This window comes from Macaca mulatta, chromosome 7 (assembly GCF_049350105.2).
Source record: "Macaca mulatta isolate MMU2019108-1 chromosome 7, T2T-MMU8v2.0, whole genome shotgun sequence".
NCBI lineage: Eukaryota > Metazoa > Chordata > Mammalia > Primates > Cercopithecidae > Macaca > Macaca mulatta.
In genome coordinates this window covers 76,064,860-76,090,454 of record NC_133412.1, presented here as the reverse complement: position 1 = coordinate 76,090,454, position 25,595 = coordinate 76,064,860, and the positions used below count along the sequence as shown (strand labels likewise).

At 40.7% G+C, this 25,595-nt stretch overlaps 1 protein-coding gene across 5 annotated transcripts in view; it reads right to left on the bottom strand.

The window, feature by feature from the left end:
* Positions 1-25,595, bottom strand: part of AGBL1 (AGBL carboxypeptidase 1) — an 857,161-nt gene that overhangs the window by 658,801 nt on the left and 172,765 nt on the right. For all 5 annotated transcript variants that reach the window (XR_013395946.1, XM_077940232.1, XM_015142961.3 and 2 more), the window contains exons 8-15: positions 18,598-18,763; positions 17,593-17,660; positions 12,729-12,845; positions 10,764-11,344; positions 9,174-9,257; positions 8,546-8,632; positions 5,568-5,716; positions 3,950-4,037 (exon numbers count right to left, since the gene is read on the bottom strand). Coding sequence is in view for 4 of the 5 variants with exons in the window: in XM_077940232.1 (XP_077796358.1) it covers positions 3,950-4,037; positions 5,568-5,716; positions 8,546-8,632; positions 9,174-9,257; positions 10,764-11,344; positions 12,729-12,845; positions 17,593-17,660; positions 18,598-18,763 (1,340 nt within the window). In the remaining variant the exon portion in view is untranslated. The remainder of the gene's footprint in view (positions 1-3,949; positions 4,038-5,567; positions 5,717-8,545; positions 8,633-9,173; positions 9,258-10,763; positions 11,345-12,728; positions 12,846-17,592; positions 17,661-18,597; positions 18,764-25,595) is intronic.

Sequence of the window (25,595 nt, the reverse complement as noted above, 5' to 3'; positions counted from 1 at the left end):
ACTTCAATGAAGCAAGGAGCAAGTACACGAAGGCATAGTTATGAACTCAGGTTATTTCCATTTGTATTTAAAAATATGCTGGAAAGTCATTGTTTCTTTTAGGCAGGGTGCATAAAATAAGCAAATGCCATGATGGAGAATGGATTAGATAATCTTATAATGACAATGGCTCTGTTCAACAAGCGTGCATCATTTCACTTAACAGGATCTAATAAGGCAGAGCAGTGAAGTTGCCAGGCTTCCCTGTGTCTGCAGCATTTCTAATATTCTATATAACACCAAATCTCTCTCCTGAGACCCCGTGGAAGGATGCATGATGGCAGAGCTCTTGTATGACATTCATCTTCATGAGTGAGCTGTTCCATCTCCTCTCATGAGCGGAGATAAATGTCAGAAGAGATCAGCCGTTGTGTATTACATGGCCACTCTAAGCGCACAGCTTCCCTCCCTCTGCCCTTCAGCGCCAAAATTACTTTAGACCAGAGCAGGGAAAGAATTCAAAAAGGTGTGTGGCTGTGCACATCACAGGAAGAAGCAGACCACAGGGAACTAAATAAAAGAGAAACTAAAAGGGCCCTTACTTACTTTTACTAGAGGCAGGGAAAAACGAATCTGCCCATTTCTGTTCCTCCCTCTCGAGGGGCATTTTTTATTTTCCAGCCTAGTGGTCTTCAAGGTGGGGAAGAGCAAGGGGTGGAACAGAAGGGGTGGGAGGTGCTCCATGGGAGGGGCAGAGTGATCAACTGACCACAGGCAGAAAATATTAGAATTTCTCCTCAAAATGATTATTACCTAGATAGTAAGAAAGAAATTAAGTCGTCTACTGTTTAATATGGGGATTGGCATAGCTGTCTCAATGTCAACCTAATGTGTCAAACCAGATGATGGTGCAGCAATCATATCCACTCATCACTGTTGTATTCCAGGTCTGGAGTATGAAAAACACATTATATCTGCTTCTACGGTTTTTACATGTTAGTTAAGCATTGATTGTTGCGTAGGAGAGGTCTCCAAAGGGAGAAGTGGGAACAACTAGCTCCCTTCCTTTTTCTTTTGCTTTTAGCTTCCGGCAAGGTATTTAAGTCTACGGAAGCATACTTTGATTTACAGATTGTATTACCTAAATTAAACTAAACCTCACAAAATAGACAATTACTTTTTAAAAGAAAATCTTCTTAGAAGCCATCTATTGACGTTAAAATTAAATTGCAATCAAAATGACCAGAAAATGGCAGAATGGACATGGCCTACCCCTTATCCTTAATATTAGGTCTTTCTCAGTAATTCTCATTTTTGTTAAAATAATCTAATCAGATCTAGAAAGTTAAACAAAATTTCTCAAAATTACCAAAAAGACTACTTATAACTACATCTAATGGTAAACTCCATGGCAAAATTCTAGTGTGCCCTAAGCTATAAATAGCATAAAGATGTAACAATTAGGTAGCTATAAACTATTATTTGTTTCATCTTTCTCTCCTAATTTAAAAGTCTTCATTTTTTGCATGGTTTCTTATATGCATAATATGTTAGTATAGTAACGCATATATACTTTTTTAAATGTATAAACTAATCTAGTAAGAACACATACAAATATATCTTATTGCTTAGTGGCATATTGTCAAAATAGTTTGGACACTTTTCATTTTATGACAATTGGCCCTCCAGAGTAGTCAGCCCACATCCTCAACTGCTCATCATTGCTGTCAACTTCAACTTCTGAAGGAAAATGCAAATGCAAATCCCATTTCTTCTGAATCTCCTTTTTCCTTTCACCCTTCTAGAAACATACTCAGGTACCGCGGCTCACAGTTGTCCCCACAATGAGCACCCTGGCATCCTCTTAAAACATGGCACCAAATCTGGGACTTTAACAGCACAACAGAAATAGAGCAGAGTTTCTAAAGATATATGGGAGATAAGGAAATAGGGAAGTAAAGTTCTCCCAAATTAATATACCAGAAATAATAAAGGCAGAAGAGAAGCAAAGAACTCTTGTAAAGCAAATCAACTCAAAGATCAGGATGGGTAAATAGGGAGAGAAATATTGTATAATCTAACACATCATTTTACAATTGAGAGAGGTGTTCTAATTTGTGGGTGAATAGAGATTACACATATCTATCCTGTTGTTACATCATATTATTGGGAATATGTTAACACAACGTGGTGAATAATTGTAAAACAAACTACATTACAATGTAGCAATCTTATCCATTCATCTCTGCTGTATTCATGGCTGGAATATGAAAAATTAATTACATTATACATTCATGGTTTTTTCTTATCCCTCTGTTGCTCTTTAATCATATAATAATTGTCTTGCTAATAGCTCTAAAAGCTATCAGAATTGGTTCTCCTTAGGTCAAGGCTGTGCTTTTGAAAGTGTGACTTCTTCCTTCTTTTGGGAAATACGTGGTCCCCTTAGCCTTCTTATTCCCCAATTCCAAGAGGAGCATCCTCCAACGGGACATTTAGACATCCCATTAGGAAATAATGCAAAATGTTATGTTTGTCCAATCTGTTACTAACTTTCAGGTCCAAGCCAGCTCTAAGCTGGGTCTTTCACATTTACTGAGAATAACTAGTTTCAGAGAAAACTAAAACTCATGCTTGACACACCAAGGTCCAAAAGTAGATTTTCGTATTTTTTTTTTTCTGCAGTTGCAGACTATCACCTTGAGGCGATGTTTAATCTAAATCTCTCTGAACCATAAGAAAGGCCCTGAGAGTCTTAAGATAGGTGAGCCAGACAGTAGTTGCCATTTAGGTGAATGGAAAACCAACAAAGTCATAATATTGTGCAATTTTTCTAAAGGATATAAAAAATCCTCTTTAGATTCATATCCTAATAGATCAGGGATTGAATACCTCCAACTCTTTTATTACGGACTGCTAGTCAGCCTGGCTCTGTGTCTTGTAGACTATCATTATCTCCATGGTGATTTTTGCCTTTGTATCTGATACAGCAACAAGATTCTTGACCTTTCCCATCTATCAATACTCCTATCCTCAAAGTCTCAAAAGCCAAGAGGCACAAGGGCATATACTCTGTTTCCTTTCCATAGTGACAACTATCCTAAACTCCAGAATGTCTGATCATACTTTTTTAGATGGCTCTAGTAATTTCAGAAAGAGATGAAACTTACTTTATTTAAGAAAGTAAGTACTAGCCTCTCAGTTTTTATAAGAAATTAGCACTGAACTAATAATTATATATATATACACACATATATATATATATATTCTTCCTCTCATAGAAATTCCTATCCTTATTTTCTTATAAATTTGAATTTTATTTTTCATCTCAAGAAAATATACACATAAGCAATCTAGATGTCTGGAATGCATTTCTTTCATCAAAATATATGGACAATTTAAAGTTCATTGTAACTTTGCAGGATAAACTGATGAAACTGGAGACTGATCAAGGATTAAAGGTGAATTTTGAAACTCCTCCCTCTTTTATTTTTTTCCACAAAATTACCTTGCTATGGGGAGGAGTTACATATATGTAACTGTCACATATTCACCCTCCTGTACTTTGGAAAACTAAACCACGGGGTGGATAGAAACAGGATAGAACATCTCAGACATTTCACTCTCTGGGTTCAGCAGAAATAAGTAAAGAACTAAGGCTTGACACACTAATCACAGGTAGAATCTCTACGACTTCTAATATCTGACAACAAGATTTAAAAGTTTTAATGTGTTTAAATGAAGATAAACTCTTTCAGCAAATCAAAAGGTATTTCTCGAGGTCTATTATGGGTGCCAGTGAATATGCTTATACCTCTGAAGAGCAGGACATTGGCCATTAGGACAGAGTGACAAAAAATTTATCAGACAAGCACAGATTGCTAATGTTTCTAAGATCAATGTGGAAAAGTGGGAAATTGAGAGAAAATTACAGGACAGAGAAAAGGAAGCTAATAGCGCTCTAACTTACTTGTAGTAACATATTTCATAGCCTGTCCGTATCCAGGTGGGTCTGCCAAGAAGGGCCTCCTTCACGGAATACAGGGTGGGCTGCATCCCTACACAAAATCAGGAAAGGAATTAATCTTTACATGAGGGAAAGAGAGTTGTTCTGCACCAAATAATGATCCTCAAAGATACATAGGTCTTAATCCCTGGAAACTGTGACTGTTAACTGTATATGGCCAAAGAGACTTTGCAGATATGATTAAGTTAAGGATCTTGAGATGGGGTGATTATCCTGGTGAGCCCTAAATGCAATCACAAATATCCTTATGAGAGGGAGGCAGAGGGAGGTTTGACTATAGAAGAGATGCAATGTGGCCAGGCATGGTGGCTCATGCACTTTGGGAGGCTGAAGCTGGCAAATCACGAGGTCAGGAGATTGAGACCATCCTGGCTAGCATGGTGAAACCCCATCTCTACTAAAAATACAAAAAATTAGCTGGGCATGGTGGCATGCACCTGTAGTCCCAGCTACTTGAGTGGCTGAGACAGGAGAATTGCTTGAACCTGGGATGCAGAGGTTGCAGTGAGCAGAGATTGCACCACTGCATTCCAGCCTAGGTGACAGAGCTAGACGCTGTCTCACAAAAATAAAAAATTTTTTAAAAAAGAGAGATGCAATGTGACTGAAGCAGAGAGAGATTTGAGGATGCAACACTACTAGCTTTGAGGATGCAAGAATGGGCCATCAGCCAAGGAATGCAGGGAATGTTACTCTAGAAGCTGGCAAAGGAAAGAAAATGGAGTTTCCCCTGGAATCTCTAGAGGAAACATGGTTCTCCCAACAGTTTGACTTCAGCTCAGAGAAACTGATTTTGGACTTCTGAACCCCAGAACTGTAAGAGAACAGACCTGTCTTGTTTTAAATCACCGAGTTTGTGACAATTTGTTACAACAGCCATACAAAGTGAATATAAATATCAAGGTTCCCATATTTTCTCTTCTAATACCCACAAGAATCTGTTTAGTCACTACAAAATAGAGGTAGTATCCTGCACTTGGCCCTAGACACTGGGAATACTTATTCCTCCTTCAAAGTCACCCAGTAAATTAGTATATGATGCAGAAATTGTATGCAGAATTTCCACTCCTTGAAACATTCAAAATAAATACAGGCTGCTCATCAGCCTTTCTCTCTTGAATATCTCCTCCAAAATGGCCATGGGCATTCAGGAGAATTTCAACTTCCTCAAGAGCTTTCTAAGAATGTCAATCAGTATTGTGCAATTGAATTTTGTTATTCCTCTATCTTGAAGGAAAAAAAGCAGGTCAAAGCATTTGCTCCTATGGGACTTAGGAGATGGAGAGAAGGAATAAATGAGAGGGCTTACCAACCTCAAAAGATTCAAGATAGAGTGAGGGAATCCAGAAGAAGTGGATGTCATGTGTGGCAGAGTGAGGATGCCCAGCCTCCCCTCTAAAGTAGCAATGTGCCACTGAGGGCCACTGCCTGCCTTGCTGCACCTGGCAACCCAAAACTCCACCCAACTTCAAACCCTCTGAACCCAAGCAAGGCTGTTTGAATCCAAACAGTCAAGAAATGTCATTCCTGGCATGTTCCAGAAAGCCCCTAGAGTTCATACCATAATTAAACTGGCTGTTGGGCTTCTCGCAGTTGATGATGTTGAAGTGGTAAGGGACGGCCGCCTGCATACCACTCACTTTGAAATAGAACCACTGCTGGTGCTGGGTGCTGTTTACATCCACGTTGACCAGCAAGTCATACTCAAACCTGCAGATCAGAAGCAAGACTGGAGGGTTATCTGGAAAGCCTTTAAGGTAAACTTCAGATACTGAGAATCTACATGTTTCAGTTTCTGGGTTATAGATCTAAGACCCAGGATCTCAGCTTGCTGGTAAGTTATACTTATCATCCTGATACCACAATATTGGGTACAGATTTTGGAAATTCATGGAGGTGAGAAGGCTTCCTAGTATTATAAGAGTCAATTATGCAATAGTGCATATTTTTAATTTTTTAAATTATTATAGATACACAATAGTTGTATTTATTTATGGGGTACATGTGATATTTTGACACAATAATACAATGTGTAATGATCAAATCAGGGTAATTGAAATATCTATCATCTAAGCATTTAACACTTTTTTGTGTTAAGAAATTCCAGTTCTAGTCTTTTTACTATTTTGAAATATTAGCATATCTTTTTATTAAACTATAATGAAGTTTTTATCTAGCTAGAAAAAATGCAAATGTGTTATATACCAGAGAAAATTCAACCACATCTGGTTTGGATATGCCATTACTATTTGGTGATCAACATTATTTTGAGCCTCAATTTCCACATATGGAAAATGGAAGTGTCTAAACCTGTAGTGCTGTTTATAAAAATCAAATAACCTAGTAAATATAAATCCCCCAACAAAACAACAAACATGAATTAGGCTAGCAATGCAGGGGTTGTTTCATTTTCATTGTGATATAACTCCCATGCTATAAAATACACACATCTTAAATATACAGCTCAATGAATCTATCTACATCTGAAATCACTTGTGTGACTACTACCCAGATATAGGACATTTCCAGCACCCCAGGAGGCCCTCAGCAATCCTCTCCCCATCACTATATCTCCAAAGGTTATTATTTTTCTGATCTCTAGCAACAGAACTAGCAATGCAGTTTTGACTTAAACATTATCAGGATATTTTATTTTAAAAAATATTGTTTCATCCTCTTGGTATTCTCTTTGAGTTGCTTTTATGAAAAGTAAAATGTTTTTGTCCCAATCCATTCATACTCTCCCACACCGGACCCCTGGTAAATGGCATTGTATGAGATTTATGAAAGGCTAGAGCTTGGTATAAGACAGATGAGAGCAGAGTAGAGCTCTCTGATGGAGTCCAGTCCTCACACTGTTGCTGTGGGCACGACACTCTAACCACTGGGCTCACCATACAACACATGATGTGTAACCCATGGAGTGGCACTCACAAGAACAATTCTGGAAAGGCTATGACCCTCAAATTGTCTGCTATTCCCACAGTGCTCTCTCCAAAAAGTAATCATAAAAATTCCTTACCCAATAGTAGGTTTGTTTACTGTTACTTGACTCTATTACCCTGACCATAACTGATGAGTTTAGGATTTTATACTCTGGTCCAAGGGAAATGGATAGAGAAAAAGACCTGAGCTGGGCCAGTAGCTTAGCCACATCCTGATCTGATAACTGTTCCACCAGGAGACTCATAATCAGGTCTCCTCTCCTGGATCCTTTGAATGTGATATCTGGAGAGAAGAAATAGTAAAAGCAGGAGCCACAGGAAGAAGTGGAAACTAAGCCAACAACACAAAGAAGGCTGATAAACCGTCTTGACATGATTGTCTTTCCTGTCTTCAGCCTGATTAGTTAAACTCATCTCTGTTTTATACGTTGGGCTTCCTTGAAACATTTTATGTGCAAAAAAAAAGATCACCCTTCACCTCCCCCAAAAAGGAAAAACTTCAAAAATGAATCCTCAGGTGGATATAAAAGAGGTCTCAGCTATACTGAATTCCAAGCTCCAACCATGATGACTATGCATCCCTGAGTAAGAACGGATGTTGACTAAGGGCTGATCATGTACCAGGTACTACTCTAAGAGCTTTAAGTGTATTAGTCAGCTCTCATGAAATTCCTAAGAAGTAGGTGCAATTATTGTTCTCATTTTGTGAGTGAGGAAATAAAGGCATGGAGTGAGTTAGGAAACTTGCTCAGTCTCCTGGTTGGAAGGTGACGAATCTACCCTGGCACTCTGATTCTGATGTCTGTCTATGGCCACCACACCATTATCTGTTCTGGACTGTTTTTTCAGAGGTTCACCTATAGAAGATGAATCATATATCTTGCCTTTTGGCACAAGGGAAATATATCCACATTGCTATAATAGAAAGAATTTTAACATAGGGAGAACTGCAGTCTCTTCTGACACTGAAAAAGAAGTAAAATTCATGTGTGTTTTATTTCCTTTCTTTTAGTTTGTACAGCCCTAGACTTTCCTTGGCTAGGATATCCTTTTCTACTGAGAGCTCATCTGTAGGTTCTGCTAGAGAGGCATGGTACTGCATCTTCCCTTGAATGCAGGCTGGTTCACCTCTCTCTGGGAAGCTCATGATTTTTGCCACCTAAGTACACAGGAATGAGAGCAACAGGCAGGGAGAAGTGGAGAAATAGCAAGCCCATGTACTCTTCCGGGTCAGCAGAATCAGCCTTGGCATCAAAGTATAAACATCCCAGTCAAAGTGCTCTCACACCCAAATATGGACCCATTATTTGAAACACAAGACACATTAGTAACAGTTCATCTCTACCGAATGGCTCACTTAGCTATGGTATCAGTGAGTTCCCTAGTGGTGTACTGGTAAATGTTTAACAAATGACTCCCTGAGAGGAAAAGCCTTCCCTTGTACTGTTTGCCAATTTTTAAGGTATAAATACTCCCACCATGACTGATTTCAAGTCACCAATGTGAGGTCACTGAACAGAGCATGGAGAAGAGACAATCACAGCTTGCTCTTACGAACTGCCAGGAGATACCCACTGTGGTTTTCCTTACTTACTCACGCACTTGGATGGCTTTGCGAAGATTTCCTGACTCAAATTTAGAGAAGAACTGTAAACAATTGGAAGCATTGTCTTGCAAAGGCCTACAATGAAATAAGGAACATGTGAACATATGTGTTATCACTACTCTTTGAAAACTGTGATGATTCTTTTTTTTTTTTTCATTATTTATTATTATTTTTGAGACGGAGCCTTACTCTGTCACCCAGGCTGGAGTGTGGTGGCGCCATCTTGGCTCACTGCAACCTCCGCCTCCCAGGTTCAAGCAGTTCTCCTGCCTCAGTCTCCCGAGTAGCTGGGGCTACTGGCACCCACCACCATGCCCAGCTAATTTTTTGTATTTTTAGTACAGACAGGGTTTCACAGTGTTAGCTAGGATGGTCTTGGTCCTGAACTCATGATCCGCCTGCCTCAACCTCCCAAAGTGCTGGGATTATAGGTGTGAGACACCACGCCTGGCCAATGATTCTTAAAGGTAAACTTTTTCTTATAGATCTTTAATCTGAATTTTCATCATGCTATTTTAGGAGGAGGAGTGGATTATTAACAGGAAACATGTCTATTCTCATGCCATTAACAGAATTCTTCATGCCCCGCATTCCTCGGATGCACAAGACTACCTACCAAGGCTCATCTAAACTGAAGACAACTTTATTTATAACATCACTTGGCTGGATGAGCCTTCGAATATCCTCAAATATCCTGATCCTGAAAAAGAAAATTGAAAACATTTTAAGGGTCAGCCTTCTCTCCCTAGCTCACTCATCCTATGATCTCCTGGGAAGAACTTTGGAGGTCATCAGAGAAATATGAAAGCACAGAGAAGTTTAATAACACCTCAACCTTGAGCTCAGAGAGTGGAAATAGCCCTGCCCTCCTTCTTTCTCTTTCTTTATCAAAAAATAAACTGCATGAGAAGTAGGAATGTAGGAAGTAGTGATGTTAGATTTCAGTTAGAGAATTCTTGGCTTGAAGAATTTTATCAAAAGCACTTGTGTTGGGGGACTTTGGAACTTTTCTAGCTGTGGGAATAAGAGGGTAGTTTGCACTGAGAAAGTTTTGAGGAAGACATTAGGACTATTAGCTGCCAGCATCTTCAAGGTTTGGTAGGCTCCAATAAGCCTGTGTGCCCTTGTACAATTTATATTCCTTGGGCTCTGCCTGCTCCAGTAGGCTAAGGTCAGTCTTCTAAGAAACACCAAAATCTGGGATATTTAACTAAGAAAGAGAAAGAAAGCTTAGGAGGTCTTTCAGATTACCTTCCTGAATTTCCAGTCCAGTTCACAGGGGAGGTGTGAGAGAAGGGTGAAGAAAAGTAGACGTGAGGCCTGGACTCAGAGGCAAGATGTCCTATGCAGGGATAAGATGGTGCTAGAACAGCCCTTGTGATCTGTTTCTCAAAAACATGAGCAAGACAGATAAAGGCAGGGGGTAGGGTTGGATATGTCAGCCAGGACCCCAGGTGGGAGCAGTCTGGGGGATTTACCATCAAGAGAATAATTTACCAATGATGTGGATAATAAGAAAACTTTCTGGTCTGCCCACTTTGCTCCACTGACTTGGTATGTGCATAAAGTTTTTTTCAAGAAAAATAATGTTTTCTTTGCCTTTAGCAGTTTTCATTTTAATCTCAATATGCTGAGCCATGGGCAAAGCTCCCTTTCCTGCCTTCTGGGAATAATCTATCATCCAGTGTTTCTTCCCTGGAGAATGTCTTTTCCATCCCCTCCTCTGTGAAGCAGCAAAACTATTCTCTGAACTAAGCCAGGGTTTATAATACCTGGGGCTCCTCCTTTCTATTAGCAAGATATCCCATACCAATTTGTAGGAAGCAAGAAAAGAGATCCCAAATAATCAGTTCTTGATTTTTCTGAAAACCTACTTTTGAGGAAGGAGCCCAGTATTTGGGGAAACTAGATGATCTTTCTGTGTGATAGTGGTTTGCAATAGAGATAGGATAAGGAGTTGTATTAGAATTACTCAAGGAATTTTTCATCAGAAAATACATCCCTACAACTACCCCATACTTGATTGTGAAATGTCCTTGCAGGAAGGGAAGTTAGTATGTTTGGTCAGTTTGCCAACAGGCTTTAACATGTTCCTGATTAATGCTCACTTGCCTGTAGATAGTAGAATTATCTGTACAAACCATTTACTTATAAAATTATCAAAGAACAGAAAAAAAAAGAGCTGCCAAGTCAGTAGCACCATCACCTTTGGACTCCACATTTGCGTTCCAACATAGGCTGAGTGGTGGAAGGGGGACAGTGTCCCCAGACATCAGGAAATGCCACCATCTTGAAGTCCACCACAGAGCTGGTTCTTCTGGCTTTGGCCATATAAAGATAGGGATCGTGGAAAGGGACACACTTCAGATGTGTCTGCAGAAGCTTATCTATTACTTCAACAGCCTCTCCAGTCCTAGTGGAATTAGAAAAGGAGGCACTCATCCTTGGGCAGAAAATTGCATCTATGTCCCAGGCATCTGCTTTCAGGGAAGCCTGAATGTCAGGGATTTCACTTCCAGAAGAATCTGTCCCGAGACTATTGGATTGCACATTTTGGTACGGGTTCACTCCAGGCTTTCTTTTGGAGCCTAGATGCACAGTGGACCTTTGTGTCTTCACCATGCACAGAAGGGAACTCCGGACAGAGTCTTCCCTTTCTTGTCCACAGGAGCTTTGGTCCTTGTTGTAGCAGTGCTGCTTTGAGGAGGCAGCAGTCAGAATGTGGTGGTGATTCGCATACTGAGTCTTCTCAGAGTTCAAATCACCTCCAGGTTTGGACTCCAGTTCCTTCATGTTCAAAATGGAATAGAATATGTTAGTGTGTCCTTCCAGGTAGAGAATACAATTTGATCCCTGTCCTTACTCTCTGGGCACAGAGTTAAGCATAAATCCTATGAATCTGGAAGCTTTCTCCAAGGTCAACTAAGAAAGACTAACCTTCAAGAGTCAAATAAATGACAGAATCATAGAAACTCATGTTTGGAAGGGCCTTTTGGTGGCTCTAGTCCAACGCTAAACAGTATTTGAATGCCTTCTTCAAGACCCCCACTAAATTACAATCTGGTTGAAAAACCGTATTTATGGGGGCCTCACTGCATCCCAAGGCAGTGCCTTTCACTTTAGGATAATTCTGTTTATTTGAAATAAATGTTTATACTAAACTGAAATTTCCTTCCCTGAAACTGTTATAACTGATCGCCTTCTGCTTTCTGAAGTCAAATAGAATGTATTAACTCCCTTCTGTACACGTGACTTAGCTTATCCCCTTAGATTCAGCCAAATTCATGATTTATTACTAAGAGTCATAAGAAAATAATGGAGATCAAAAAGCAGGTCTAAAATATTGATGGCAGCAACAGTGGCAGTAGCAACTAGGCACAGAATTAGCATCACCAAGTGTAACATTCCCAATTTGTTTCTACTAACAAAGAAAGCCTGAAGTCAGGATGTCCACCTTCAAAAACCCATCTAGGACAACAGTCCCACTTGGCACGAGAACAATTAAATCATCATGAATTTTTATTTGCTTTTTCAGTGCATGGGGGCAAGGCACCCTGCCCACCAGACAATAGGTAGTGATATGTACCTTCATGCTACAGTCATGCATTACTTAACAATGCAGGATGTTCTGAGAAAGGCATCATCAGGTGATTTCATCATTGTATGAACATCATAGGGTGTGCTTACACAAACTTAGATGGCATAGCCTACTGCAAACCTAGGCTGTATGCTGTAGCCTATTGCTCCCAGGCTACAAATCTGTACAGCATGTTACTGTACTGAACACTGTAGGCAATAGGAACACGATGGCATTTATGCGTCTAAACAGAAAAAGTTGCAGTGAAAATACAGTCTTATAATCTTATGGGACCATCGTGGAATATGCTGGCTGTCATCAGTGGAAATGTCATTAGGCAGCTCATGACTGTGTATCCATCCTAAGTGTAGGGTGTCAGATTGAAGAACCCTTGCATACATCCTAAATTTTTCCCATTTTTGACACCTTTTCCCATTTTTGTTTAACATTCTGCTCTTCTCTAAGGAAGAGGCCAGAAGCAGATGGCTAATGATGAGCAGTGCTTTCCATCTGGATACCCTGGTTTGGCCTCCCAGGGTCTGCAAAGAATCCATCATGCATCGTCAAAGATCAGAACCACAGCGTATGTCCTACCTCAAAGCTATAGGAGAGCTCAAGACACATCGCCTCATATTGCATCAGTTCCTCTTCAGGTCGGTCAAGACCAGGTTTGGAAGTTAGCTTGTTCACATCTGTTTCCAAGTCATCATCCTACATGGAATAGTCATAGAAGAGATTACAATCAGGAAATCCACCATGAGAAGCATCAAGACAAGATATGTATGTGCTTCTTCAGAATCTTAGGACGTGGTTTTCTTGCCTCCAAATTATAGCACTAGCCTATCCAGTGAAAACTTTGTTATGCTGGATTGTATTTTTAAAATGAAAAGAAAGAAGATAAACAACTTGTCTCAGCATTTATGTCAGTATTTGTCAGCCTTCATCAGAAATAAAAATTTGTATGAGATAAACTACATAATCAATAAAACATATTATAAAAGAAATTCTTTATCTCATTGCTACTATCATCAACATCATTGTAATTATTGTCCCTCCTTATCTATCTTTGACATTTAGGTTTAGTCAATCTTTTCACAAACATTTAATCAGTACCAACTGTGAGCAGGTACTCTTCTAGGTACTGAAGTTTCAGTCACAATGGAATAGACAAACATCCATGCTTCCACGGTTATTTGCCTTTTAGCGAGAGAAGAAACACAGTAAAGAAGAAAGCAAACAAATGAATACGTTAATTTCCAACAGTTATAACTCCCTTTGAAATGATAAAAGAGAGTGATGTGACTAAGATTGGGGAATGGGAGGCCGTTTGGATTGGGAGATCTCAGGAGGACTCATAAGGAGGTAATGTTTTAGCTGAGACCTAAATGGCAAAAAAACAAACAAACAAACAAAAAGCCAGCTATGCACAGGCCTAGCAGTAAATTATTAAAGAAGGAAAAACTTCAATTTGCTTACAGAAAGAAGGTGGCTGATGCATACAGAATAAGAGGAAGATTGCAGGAGAAGAGATTTGAGAAGTAGGCAGGAGAGAAATTATATCAATCCTTACAAGACATGGGGAGGAGCTGGTAGTCTCCTACTACATCTTTATCCTTTCGTACATTTAAAAATTTACCAAGGCACCACGAGTCTTTTATTTATTGGATTGAATAATCCCAGGCACTTTATTCTTGATAGATCATCATTTCAAAACAATTTAATGATAATGGTGACTCTCCTCTGAATACTTCTGGGTTTTCCAAGGGTTGTAGGGTCTTACAGAGAAAAGGCACCAGGTATCAACCAGCCTAGTCTCTTCATCTTACCATATCCTAGATTAAGTTTCCTTAACGAAATAGAGAAAAAAAAAATACCATATGTTTTACAAGTATATTTCATTAGTTAAGGAAAAACCTGGCAGTCCTGAAAGGTTAAATCCAACAAACATAGAAAATAAATGTTTGTATTCCTGATCCAAGGGGAACAAAATGCAATGTTCCAGCTATGTTTCACAGTTTTTCTCCAAACTTCAAATTAAAAGAAAAGTAATTCCCATGAGTTTCATGTAATGATATTTTCAGGTACAGTATACACCATGACTAACTCCATGGCCACCACTCTTGTGCTTTGCAGCTTCATCCATCAATTCCCACTTGTCTCCACCCCCTCCGCTGCAACCTCAGCAATGGCCCAGGGTGGCACTAATGGAACCACCACCTGGAAGGCCATTGGGATGAATGTCCACAACAGCGAGTAAGGTTGTGCTCCAACTGGTGCATCTGAAGGGAGGAGAATCATGCAACCCATGAGCTGTAACCTAATTCATTCCACATGTGACTAGGCAATCCACTTAGCCTTAGAACAGGGGTTAATAAACTATGGCCCACTGGTTGTTTTTGTCAATAAAGTTTTATTGGAACAGAGCCACACCCATTCATTTGGTCATGGCTGTTTTCTCAGTGCAACAGCAAAGTTCAATAGTTGTGACAGAGACCATTTCTGCCTTCAAAGTTCTGGAGCTTAGTCTCTGAGAACCAGGCACTCAGCCAGGTTGCCACCTCCTTTTGTATTTCTTATAAATGGCATTTGTTCTTATCTGGAGGTGGCCGGCTTCTGTGTCCTCACAGCAGCCCAGGCAGTCCTTTACCAACTAGGATTCTGCTACCCACCTAATCCAGGTAATGCTTTCTGGCTCTTGTGCCATAGGTTGGAGCTCTTGGACATTGTCTTTTGGCTGCCTCAAACTTGAGTTCACCACTCCATTGAAGGTGGTGATTTGAACACTTAATAAGGACAAACTCCAAGTTCACTAGACTGCAAACTCTTTGAAGATAAAAACTATGTCTCATCTGTTTGTGCTTCATATTAACATCCCCAAGAATTTAGCATGTTGCATATGGATTATACCCAATAAAGCACCTGAAAGAAATAAAAAATGAAAAAGAAAGGAAAGGAAGGAAGAAGGAAGGGAGAGCTTGTTTATCACCCTCTTCTTCAGAGTTTTGCAGAATCTAATGCTTGTGTATGTGAAGACAGCCCACATCTAATACGTTGACCTTGGCAGTTTTCAATCAAGTCACGGCATCCTACTTTCCACTCTCATAAAAGATCCTCTTAATCATTCCTTCTAAGAGGCTGGTCCCAATTATTACCTAAGATTGTCAAATGGGAAGGCCACAGGTTAAAGGCCTGGGTCAGTGCTGTGGCCAGAAATAAAATATGCCTGACTTCTTGTTCATGCCTCTGGCAGCAAATGCTGCTGGTTTCCCCAGGGAAAATCCAGTTTTCTGGAGCAGTTTCCTTGCTCTTGCTGTGCCTCTGAATCAAGCCCTGACTCTCATGCTCCTCTCCTTCTCTACAACTCATCTTCACGCTGACTTCTCATCTTCTTGCCCTGGCTTGAAGTCTTTTGATGAATAGTTTTCAAGCTCTTACCAATTTGTCTTGTGTTTCTTTGCCAGTTGAGTTTATTTATTTGTTTAGGGTTCTCTCTACCCTACTCCTCCACCCTCTGCAGAGCGTGGGCCAAGGGAAGTATCTGAACGCCCTCCCTCCCATTGTGTGGGAAGTCAGGCACTATCGTACACCCAGTCCCTCCCCATCAGATACATGAAGCGAGTGACACTCTGCCTCAGACATTCAGTTATCAAAGAGCAAGCAAGAGGGGAGGGGAAAGTGACATTGATGAATGACTGCAGCAGCACAGTATTATTCAAATAATTCAGCACGTACTCCATAGGCCTGCACCACCAAGCCACAGCAAAGATCCAATTTGCTACTGATGACTTCAGAAATGATTCTATTTATCAACAATACCCAGAGAACACCAGACTGTCAATAGCAGTCTAAACCTACAGATGTAGCTTAAGAAGTAGTCCCTGTATGTCTGCTACTACCATCAGCAAGGTGAGTGATTATCATTATAGAGAACTCAAAAGCCTCTTTCTTTCTAAACAGATAGGAAAGAAGGAGAGAAAGAAAAGGAGGGAAATTTTTAGATTTTTTAAATTTGACTTTCATCCCCAGGAAATGTCATAAAAGGCAGCATTGACTTTAATTTACTGAGTCTTATTTTACAGACGACAAAATTAAGAAACTGTAACTTAAAGGAATTTGTCAAAGTCCATGTCCACCAACAGAAATGGAGAGAGAATTATAATTCACAGACAAATTCTTATTCTAGAGCAGTGATCCTCAACTAGGGGTGATTTTGGCAAGTCTTAGAGATATTTTTGGTTCATACTTGGGGGATAACGAGGTGGGTACTACTGATATCCAGTGGGTAGAGGTCAGGGATGCTGCTAAACATCCTACAATGCACAAGGCAGCCTCCCACAACCAAGAAGTATCCAGTCTAAATGCCAACAGTGCCAAGGTCTTGAAACCTTGTTGTAGAAAAACAGTAGTAAACTACGTCCCACTGCTTATTTTTGAAAATGAAGATTGTTTGGAGGCTGGGCACAATGGCTCATGCCTGTAGTCCCAGCACTTTGGGAGGCTGAGGTGGGCAGATTGCAAGGTCAAGAGTTCGAGATCAGCCTGGCCAATATGGTGAAACCCTGTCTCTACTAAAAATACAAAAATTAGCTGGGTGTGGTGGTAGGCATCTGTAGTCCCAGCTACTCGGGAGGCTGAAGTTGGTGAATTGCTTGGACCCAGGAGGCGGAGGTTGCAGTGAGCCAAGATCGCACCACTGCACTCCAGCCCGGTGACAGAGTGAGACTCCATCTCAAGAACAAACAAACAAACAAACAAACAAACTTCTTGGAACACAGCCATGCCCATTTGTTTACAAATTGTCTATAGCTGTTTTGTGCTACAACGGTAAAGTTGAGCAGTTGTGACAAAGACTGTATGGTCCACAAAGCCTAAAATAATTACTATTGGACCTTTTATAGGAAGTTCACCAACCTCTGTTCTATAGGATAGGCCTTTTTGGGAGGGGGAACCAAAGAGCAACACTTCTCTACTGGCCAGGTTGTGCACTGTGCAACTTAAGGGAAAACAATTCAGAGTCTGATGTCAATGGACTTGTACGATGCAGCAGCCCTGTACAGAAAGGATAAGAAGAGTAACTTATGAAGACAGGTGAGATCTACTAGAAAGCTTCCTGGAAAATTTTTCTAGTGTCTTAAATGATCTTATTAAATATACCAACTCCAAGTATTGTGTACCTAAAGTTCATCTGAATAAAGTATTGGTGTCTTCATAATGTATAGGATAGCCTCTGACTTTACAATGAGACATTGTACCGGACCTACCAAGATGAAAATGACAACTGACAACTGGGAAATCAATAACAGTAGCTGTCATTTATTGAGCATCACTACCACTGGAGTGGCAGTACTAAAGTCAGTTCTTAAAATTTACACTGGGCTTGGGCAAACATAGGAAGTGATGTTTTTCTGTGCATGATGTGACTATGGACATCATTAGAAGCATGAGCTGGTGTACCTACTTCCACTTTCCCATCTTCAGTATCAGAGTCTTTGTCCACCTCGTCATCGCCGTCATCTTCAAAATCCTCTGGACGGGGAAAAAGAGGTGAAATAAGTGAGGTCTCCTGTTTTTCTGGGATTTAGGATTTAGATGTTCACCACACAGTGGTTCTTTCTTCTTCCTCTCTCAAATAAGGGGCTCAATATTAATTGCACAATATTCCACCACACACGAATGCTTATTAGTCAGTACAAATGGTGTGCACGTAGGTATGTTGGGGCACTAAGTCATAAAGTTTAAACAGTTATCCCACATTGAATGCAAAATAAGTGCAGAAAAAATGACACATGAATACCATTCTGGATTCTCCCATGAAAGTCAGAGGTATTTATGCAACTAGCATAGCCAAAGTTTAGAGATCACACACGTACAAAATGTGTTATAACCTAAATATCACCTTGATTGAGCCCCTAATTTTTTGATTGAGGAAGTTATTTAAAACAAAATCCATAGAAGGCATCTTGTACCATTGTGGCAAAATCATGCCTATAGAAAATCTGTTCGTACTAGGATCTTTTGACAGGAAGATCTTCCTAGAGATTAAATAATAACACTTTCAAATATTCCAATATGTCTAGCCTAGAGTTGTAAATAACAAGAGTTTTATTTTAATTTCATCCTCAGGGCAAACTAATTCCACAATCAGTCAGTATGCTGCAGAGATTCGATCATGGGATTCTGAATAGACTTTTTTTTAATTAGCTGAGATTACTGTACAGGCATTTGATAGCTACTAGGCAAAGCAGAAACAGTTAATAATGAAGAACAAAATAAGTGAGCTTGGTATTTTCTCACCCTGTTTATGAAAATCAAAACTGCTTTTTCATGTATGTCTCTAATTAGCTTAATAGACAATTATGGTTGACCTATGAAACAACTAATTCTATTTTCATACACTTTCCTGGGAAACATTATCAAAATGCAAAAATTCATCTTAAAGGTCATAGTTACCCACTTATTTTACCTTCAGGTAGATCACATGGAGGTTCAGTGGCGATGTGCCCAGGGACCGGGAAGGCATAGGCACTGCTGGCTGTGACTAAGGGAAGTGGACTCTTAGGGTAGCACTGCCTCAGGATCTGAAGCACCACAGAGATGACGGGCTCCATGCTCTTGTCATCCAGGCAGTTCTGAGCAAAGGGAAGATTATATCAGACGCCAGCATCTGGGCACAGTCCCCTAGCTGTAACACAGCTAATAACACTCTCCTAGCTGTAACACAGCACGGTCTCCTAGCTGTATTTCAGCTAATGAATTATACACATGGACAGACCGTAAACAGCCTTAATATAGAATGTCAAATTTGAACGTTCTAACATAGAATTTTGTCTAATATAGAATCTGTGCTTTTCTGTCTCTTGCTCATTTCATACATCATTGCAATGAATTCAGTCTGAATATAGACTTAAAATTCATTCAAGGGATGCTGTGCCTAAGGCGAGACATTGCTCAGGATAGCTGGGGGAAGAGGAGGCCAGTGTCTTTTCTCAGCCACCCATGTGTCACTGTGAATTATTGCCTACGTTAGGGAATGAGCAGCTGAATTGATGGAAGTCTTGCTTTTCTCTTTCAGCTGTCTTCTGCAGAGAAAAATATTTTTTATAAAAGATAAAATATGAAATCAAAGGGAAAGACTAAGTGAATCCCAAGTACCTAAATTAAATTACATGCCTCTTCTCAAAGCCCACAGTGTTGATCCCTCTTGGTACCTTCCCAAATCAGAGAAAAATTGGGTTTGCAGATGTAACATTTTGATACTGATGGAACATGACAAGACCCTTCTTTTCAGACACTGTGAAAAATGTAAGAACAAGTTCACTAAATTGAGAGACAGAGAGTTAGTATAGTTCAGTATCTCTTTGGCAAAAACACAACCATTTTCTTCAGTATCGTTGTAAATGTTTTGTCTACTGACTTGGTACAGGAAGATGACTTGTGGGGTCCTCCAGTTTGCTATTCCTAAAAGGTACAACAAGCTCTGAGGCCAATAAGTTACAGAAGTGGAGATGGTGGATACCAGGTACCCACCACAGGGCAGTGTGAATGTCTGTGGTGCTGCTGAACTATGGCATCTCCAGACTCAACATTACAGGTACTTCCATGTGAAAGAACATGGAGGAAAAAAAAGTAATAAAAATTTATCCATGAATTTAAGCTACCCAAATGACTCCAAAATATAAGTAAGCCAACTTTCTTTTTTTTTTTTAGACAGAGTCTCACTCTGTCACCCAGGCTGGAGTGTAGTGGCATGATCTCAGCTCACGGCAACCTCCACCTCCTGGGTTCAAGCAATTCTCCTGCCTCAGTCTCCCGAGAAGCTGGGATTACAGATGCTTGCTACCATGCCAGCTAATGTTTGCATTTTTAATAGAGATGGGGTTTCACCACATTGGTCAGGCTTGTCTCAAACCCCTGATCTCAGGTGATCCACGTGCCTCAGTCTCCCAAAGTGCTGGGATTACAGGCATGAGCCCCCGCGCCCAGCCTTAAGTAAACCAACTTTCAAAATGAAATGTGTTAATGCAATCAAGGATGCTCTCTCCCCTTCAGTGTGTGCCAGTCATACTCATCAGGTGTCCTGAATCAACAGCCTCAGAATACACAGTAGGAAATACTCTTGGTGGAAAATGAATTAGTTTTGGCTAATTCATTATGGAGGCTAATGAACAGTTGAAGCTATTTCACCCTTTGGTCTGATCAAATGGTCTCAAGTGTTTCATGAAAAGTATCAGGAATGGGACAAAAATAAAACAGACTCTGAAGGAGGAAGCGATAAGGTGAAAGAGATGACTTATCAGATATGATGTTTTAAGCTCCAACCTTGGTAGAGATAGAGCCAGCCCGAGCCAGGGAATTCAGTCAAAAAAGCCAACATTTTGGAACACAAGTATGTTTGTGATGGTCTTTGATGATAAAAGATAATCGTGTCTTTTTTTTTGGTGGAACCGAACAAGTGAAAGGATGAAGCCCAGTTCAAATGTTCTGAAAAATTGGGCCATACCATGAACTGAATTTGAAGGCTGAAGGGAGTATTACAATCTATAAAACCCAAGGCCTTAGGAATCATGCTATATTTGCCTTCTGCTGCACTGTAGGGGAAATACTTATGAATGCAAAGATCGTTGGTTTCAAGGTAACAGAAATTCTTGAATTCATTTCTCAACATTTCCCTCATGCTAATGGATAGGTGCTGTGCAGGGCCGAGACTAAGGTGAGACTAAGGTGTGCAGGGTTGGTATGCGTGTTATGCATCAAAACAAGACAAGACTCCAGGAAATACGATCCTTATGGACCAATGTCTCAGAATTGGAGGCAAAGGTGAGATTTTAGGCTCCCTTTTCCCATCACTCTCCATAACACATTTGCTACTTGGAAGGGATGATGAAATACAAGAATGCATTCAATTAATATATTCAATGCTTCCATCACAGTTAACATCTTTGAATTAGCTTTGGCATAATAAATACCCTACTTCCACGATACATAGGCAAAGTAAAGTAAGAGCAAACTGCTCAGGTCCTGGAGCCAGACTACGTGAGTTTAAATCCTGGACTGAAGATTACTAACTTCATAACCCTGGCAAATTAATACACTTCTCTGTGCCACAGTGTCTTCATCTGCAAAGTGGAGATAATAACACAACCTCTCTCCTAATGTTGTGTACAAATTAAATGCATTAAAGTAGGCAAAGTGCCTAATAGTAAGCATTTAGTATTAGCCAGTGGGAAAAAAGAAGGCATCCTTAGTGTCATAAAGTCTCCTAGGAGTCTGCAAGAGGCTGCTAGGAGTCACTGCTTCTCAGAGCACAGTCCTAGTAATAATTCCCATGATAACAAAGCAAGGCATTTTAGTGGAAAAGGACCTTGACTAGGAGTATAAATTCCTGGGTTTAAATTCCAGCTCTGCTTCTATGTAGCCAAAGCCACTAACAGCTCCTGCCTAAACTCCTATCAACACTCTAATTCCTCCCCTTACTCTCCTTCCTTCTCCTTGTGCCCTCTGATAATCTGTTTTCCAAATGGCAGCCAAAATGGTCCTTTAAAAGCATAAATCAGTTTAATGGTTATAGAGTTTTAATTTTTCCAGATGAAAAGAGTTCTGGAGATGGATGGGTAATAGTGACAGTTATACAACAATGTACTTAACTTGACCAAACAGCACACCTAAAAATAGTTAAGATGGTGAATTTGGTTGCATGCATTTTACTACAATTAATTTAAAATTTTTCAAAAATAACAAATGAAAAGCATAAATTGTATCAGGTCAGTCTCCTGCTTCAAACTTGATAGAAATAAAATTCTAATTTATTTTTATGCCCTAGGAAGTTCTACGTGATCTGGCCTTCCCTATCTCTTTAATTCATGTCTTCTCCTCCTTTGTGCCTGCTTACAAGTGGATGGAGGCCAGGCGCGGTGCTTCACACCTGTAATCCCAGCACTTTGGGAGGCCGAGGCAGGTGGATCATGAGGTCAGGAGTTCGAGACCAGCCTGGCCAAAACGGTGAAATCCCGTGTCTACTAAAAATACAAAAATTAGCCAAGCATTGGGGCGCATGGCTGTAATTCCAGCTACTCGGGAGGCTGAGGCAGGAGAATCACTTGAACCCAGAAGGCGGAGGCTGCAGTGAGCCAAGATCACACTACTGCACTCCAGCCTGGGCAACAGAGCGAGACTCCATCTCAAAACAAAACAAACAAACAAACAAAAAAGTTGATGGAAATAAAATTCAAAGTCCTCATCATGGTTCAAGGAACTCTAAATGTCCTGGCACTGCCCATGACTCCAACTCAATCTCATGTCTTCCCCCTTACTCACAACACTCTGCCATACCTGTGTTTCTCAAGCTCACCCATCTCCCACTCTACTTCCCCACCTGAGGGTCTTTGCATTTACTTCCTTTTTCTCTCCATGGAACCCTCATCTCCAGACCCTCATGGCACTGGTTCTTTCTTATCATTCAGGTCTCAGGTGACACCACAGCTCTTCAACTATGCCTGCCTGGCATAACCCCTCTCTCCCTTCTCTTTGCAGTGATTCTTTGAACATAGATGAGAAATTCTAAGGCCAAGGGCAGATGTGACATAGCTTCAATATCAAAATATCTTAAATGGAAATGGCTTGATATCTTCTGGATTGTCACCAAGATCTTTCCTTCTGCCTGACCCTCCAAAACGTCCTAGTTGTCCCACTCACTCTCCAATGGCTTCTACCAATGGCTTCTCTCTCTGTCTGTGCCTTGTGGCCACCTCCTGTGCTTCTCTGAACAGTTTACAAACCAAGTGTTTCTCTTAGACTTTTCAAAATACTCTCCTAGCCTCATTCAAATGTGGGTGCCTTCTTGGAGGCTTCTCTGGTCGGCAAGACCAAGTAGGGCCTCCTGTGCATGGTTACACGAAGTCTGTTATTACCCCCGCCTGCTGCCTATACTGCATTATCCATATCCTATTTTCCCATATAGGACACTAAGTTTCCTGAGGACGATGAGTCCTCTATCACCTTCATCTTTGAACGCCCTATAGAACACAGCCCCAACATCTTTCACCAAAAAGGAGCTCAGAAAACATTTACTGAATCAATAGTAAATGATCTCAGACCAATCTGACCTTCAGGGTATCTAACTCCTGATTCCAACCTGGTAATATTTCCTTTAGGATTCAGTCCCTCCTTTCATAGGTCCACAAGGCTGAGGCCCTTGGTCTTGTTGGCCACAGACGAGCCTGATGAATCAAGACTTGGCCTACTGTGCTTTCTGAGCAAATGGTGGCAACTGTGACTTTTAAAAGGCTGTATCACTCCTTATTCTAGTGGTTCTCAAAGTGAGATACCCAAACCAGTAGCCTCAGTATCACCTGAGAACTTGTTAGAAATGCAGAATCTTGCATCTCACCTCAGAACAACTGAATTAGAAACTCTGGGGTAGGATCTAGCAATCTGTGTTTTAACAATTCCTCTAGGTAACTTTGATGCATGCTCAAGTTTGAAAACCAGCAATTTTAGCAACCTTTCAGGCCCCTTAAGCTATTGTAGCTCCAAAGAGTGCTTCTTTTCTCTGATTATCTTATCTAGGTTTGTTCCTTCTGCAGTTACCTATTTCTCCAAATTGATAATTATCTCCAACTGTCTCAGGCATCCTTGTAGGAGTTTTTTTTTTTCTTTTTTTTTTTTAACCTTGCATTCAAATTGTCATCCTTCTTCCTCTTTCCTCATGCAAAGCGCCAATAAGATTCCATTATACTACATTATACAGCACCCTTGCTGCACTATGGGTGATCTCAGCCTTTGAACTTTTAGGGGATGTTTACAGAATCTGTGCAGAAATGTAAGACTCAGGAAACAAAGAGGTAGGGTCACCAAGAGAGAGACAATGCAAGCAGTGACCTCAGCAGAAAGGCAAAGAAGAATATTATGATGGCAAAGGTGTAGGAAGGACTTTTAAAAAGTTCCTTTACAGTCAATCTCATTCTCAGTAGGTTTGTAAGCACATCATACACATCCATAAAACTAATATAGGACAGTGGTTTTCCAAGTGTGATCCTGAATCGGTAGTATCAGCATCACTTAGGCAGTTGTCAGGAAAGCACATTCTCAGGCCCCACCACAGCCCTGCTGAGTCAGAAACTCTAAGAATGGAGTCCAACGGGCTCTGCTTTAGTGACCCCTCTGGGTGACTCTGATGCATGCTCAAGTTGGGGAGCTGCTGGTACAGTGGGCAAAAGCATGGGCTCTCAAGTGAGACTACCAGATTCCAATCCTGGCTCCAACACTTATGAGCTTTGTGAACTTGGGAAAATTACTTAACAGTTATGTGCCTCAGTTTCTTCATCTGTAAAAAGGGAGATAATAATAAAGCCTACCTCAAAAGCTTTTTAAATTATCATTATTGGAGAGTCTGCATAAATTGCTAACACAGTCAAGGGATATATTGATAGTAAGAGTTCAAAGTAACTGTCGTCTCCTTCTCCTACTTCTTCTCTTCCTCCTCCTCCTCCTCCTGCCTCTGCTGCTGCTGCTGCTTCATTAACATTGTCATCACTATTACTGGCATCAGCAACAGCAACAGCAACAGCAGCAGCAGCAGCAGCATAATCTGCAAATGGCAACTGAAATAACATCACCAAATCCAAGGCCCCTGAGCTGACTCTCCAGTGACTCCCATGCCTTCTCTAGCAGAAGGGAGAGGAGGGGTGATGGGCAGCTCTAACTCCAGTACACCTGCAAGGGCATCTGTGCTCACGGCACTCACCTCAGGTCTGGGAGGCTACTCAACACTGGTTATGACTGCCAGGGAAGAGTAACAAGCCATTTGGTTTCTAAGCCAGGACAGCCTATCTTTCACCCGCAAGGATCATTTTCCAAAAAACAGGAGAATGTCAAACATCAGACTTTGCACATAAACTTGATAACATTTCCTTTGGAAGAGCACATAATTTTTTTTTTTTTTGAGACAGTCTTACTCTGTCACCCAGACTGGAGTGCAATGGTGCAATCTCAGCTCACTGCAACCTCCACCTCCTGGGTTCAAGCAATTCTCCTGTCTCAGCCTTCTGAGTAGCTGGGATTACAGGCACCTGCCACCATGCCCGGCTAATTTTTTGTATTTTTAGTAGAGATAGGGTTTTGCCATGTTGGCCAGGCTAGTCTTGAACTCCTGACCTCAGGTGATCCACCCGCCTCAGCCTCCCAAAGTGCTGGGATTACAGGCATGAGCCACCACACCTGGTCAAGAGCACACTATTTAAAAGACTAAAAGCAAGGGTGAGTGGTGGTGGTGAGGAATTCAACCTCTTGAGGCTGACATCCATACATTCTACACACTCTTCCAGGCGACAGGTGTGTCATGGCCTATTTACTCAGCACTGTCTCATGGGCCCCTCCTGGGCTGCTTTTCCATATGATTCTTAGAGAGATTATAATATAAGCTAGAGAAACCTCACTATAAAGTGCACACTCTGTGTGTACTCA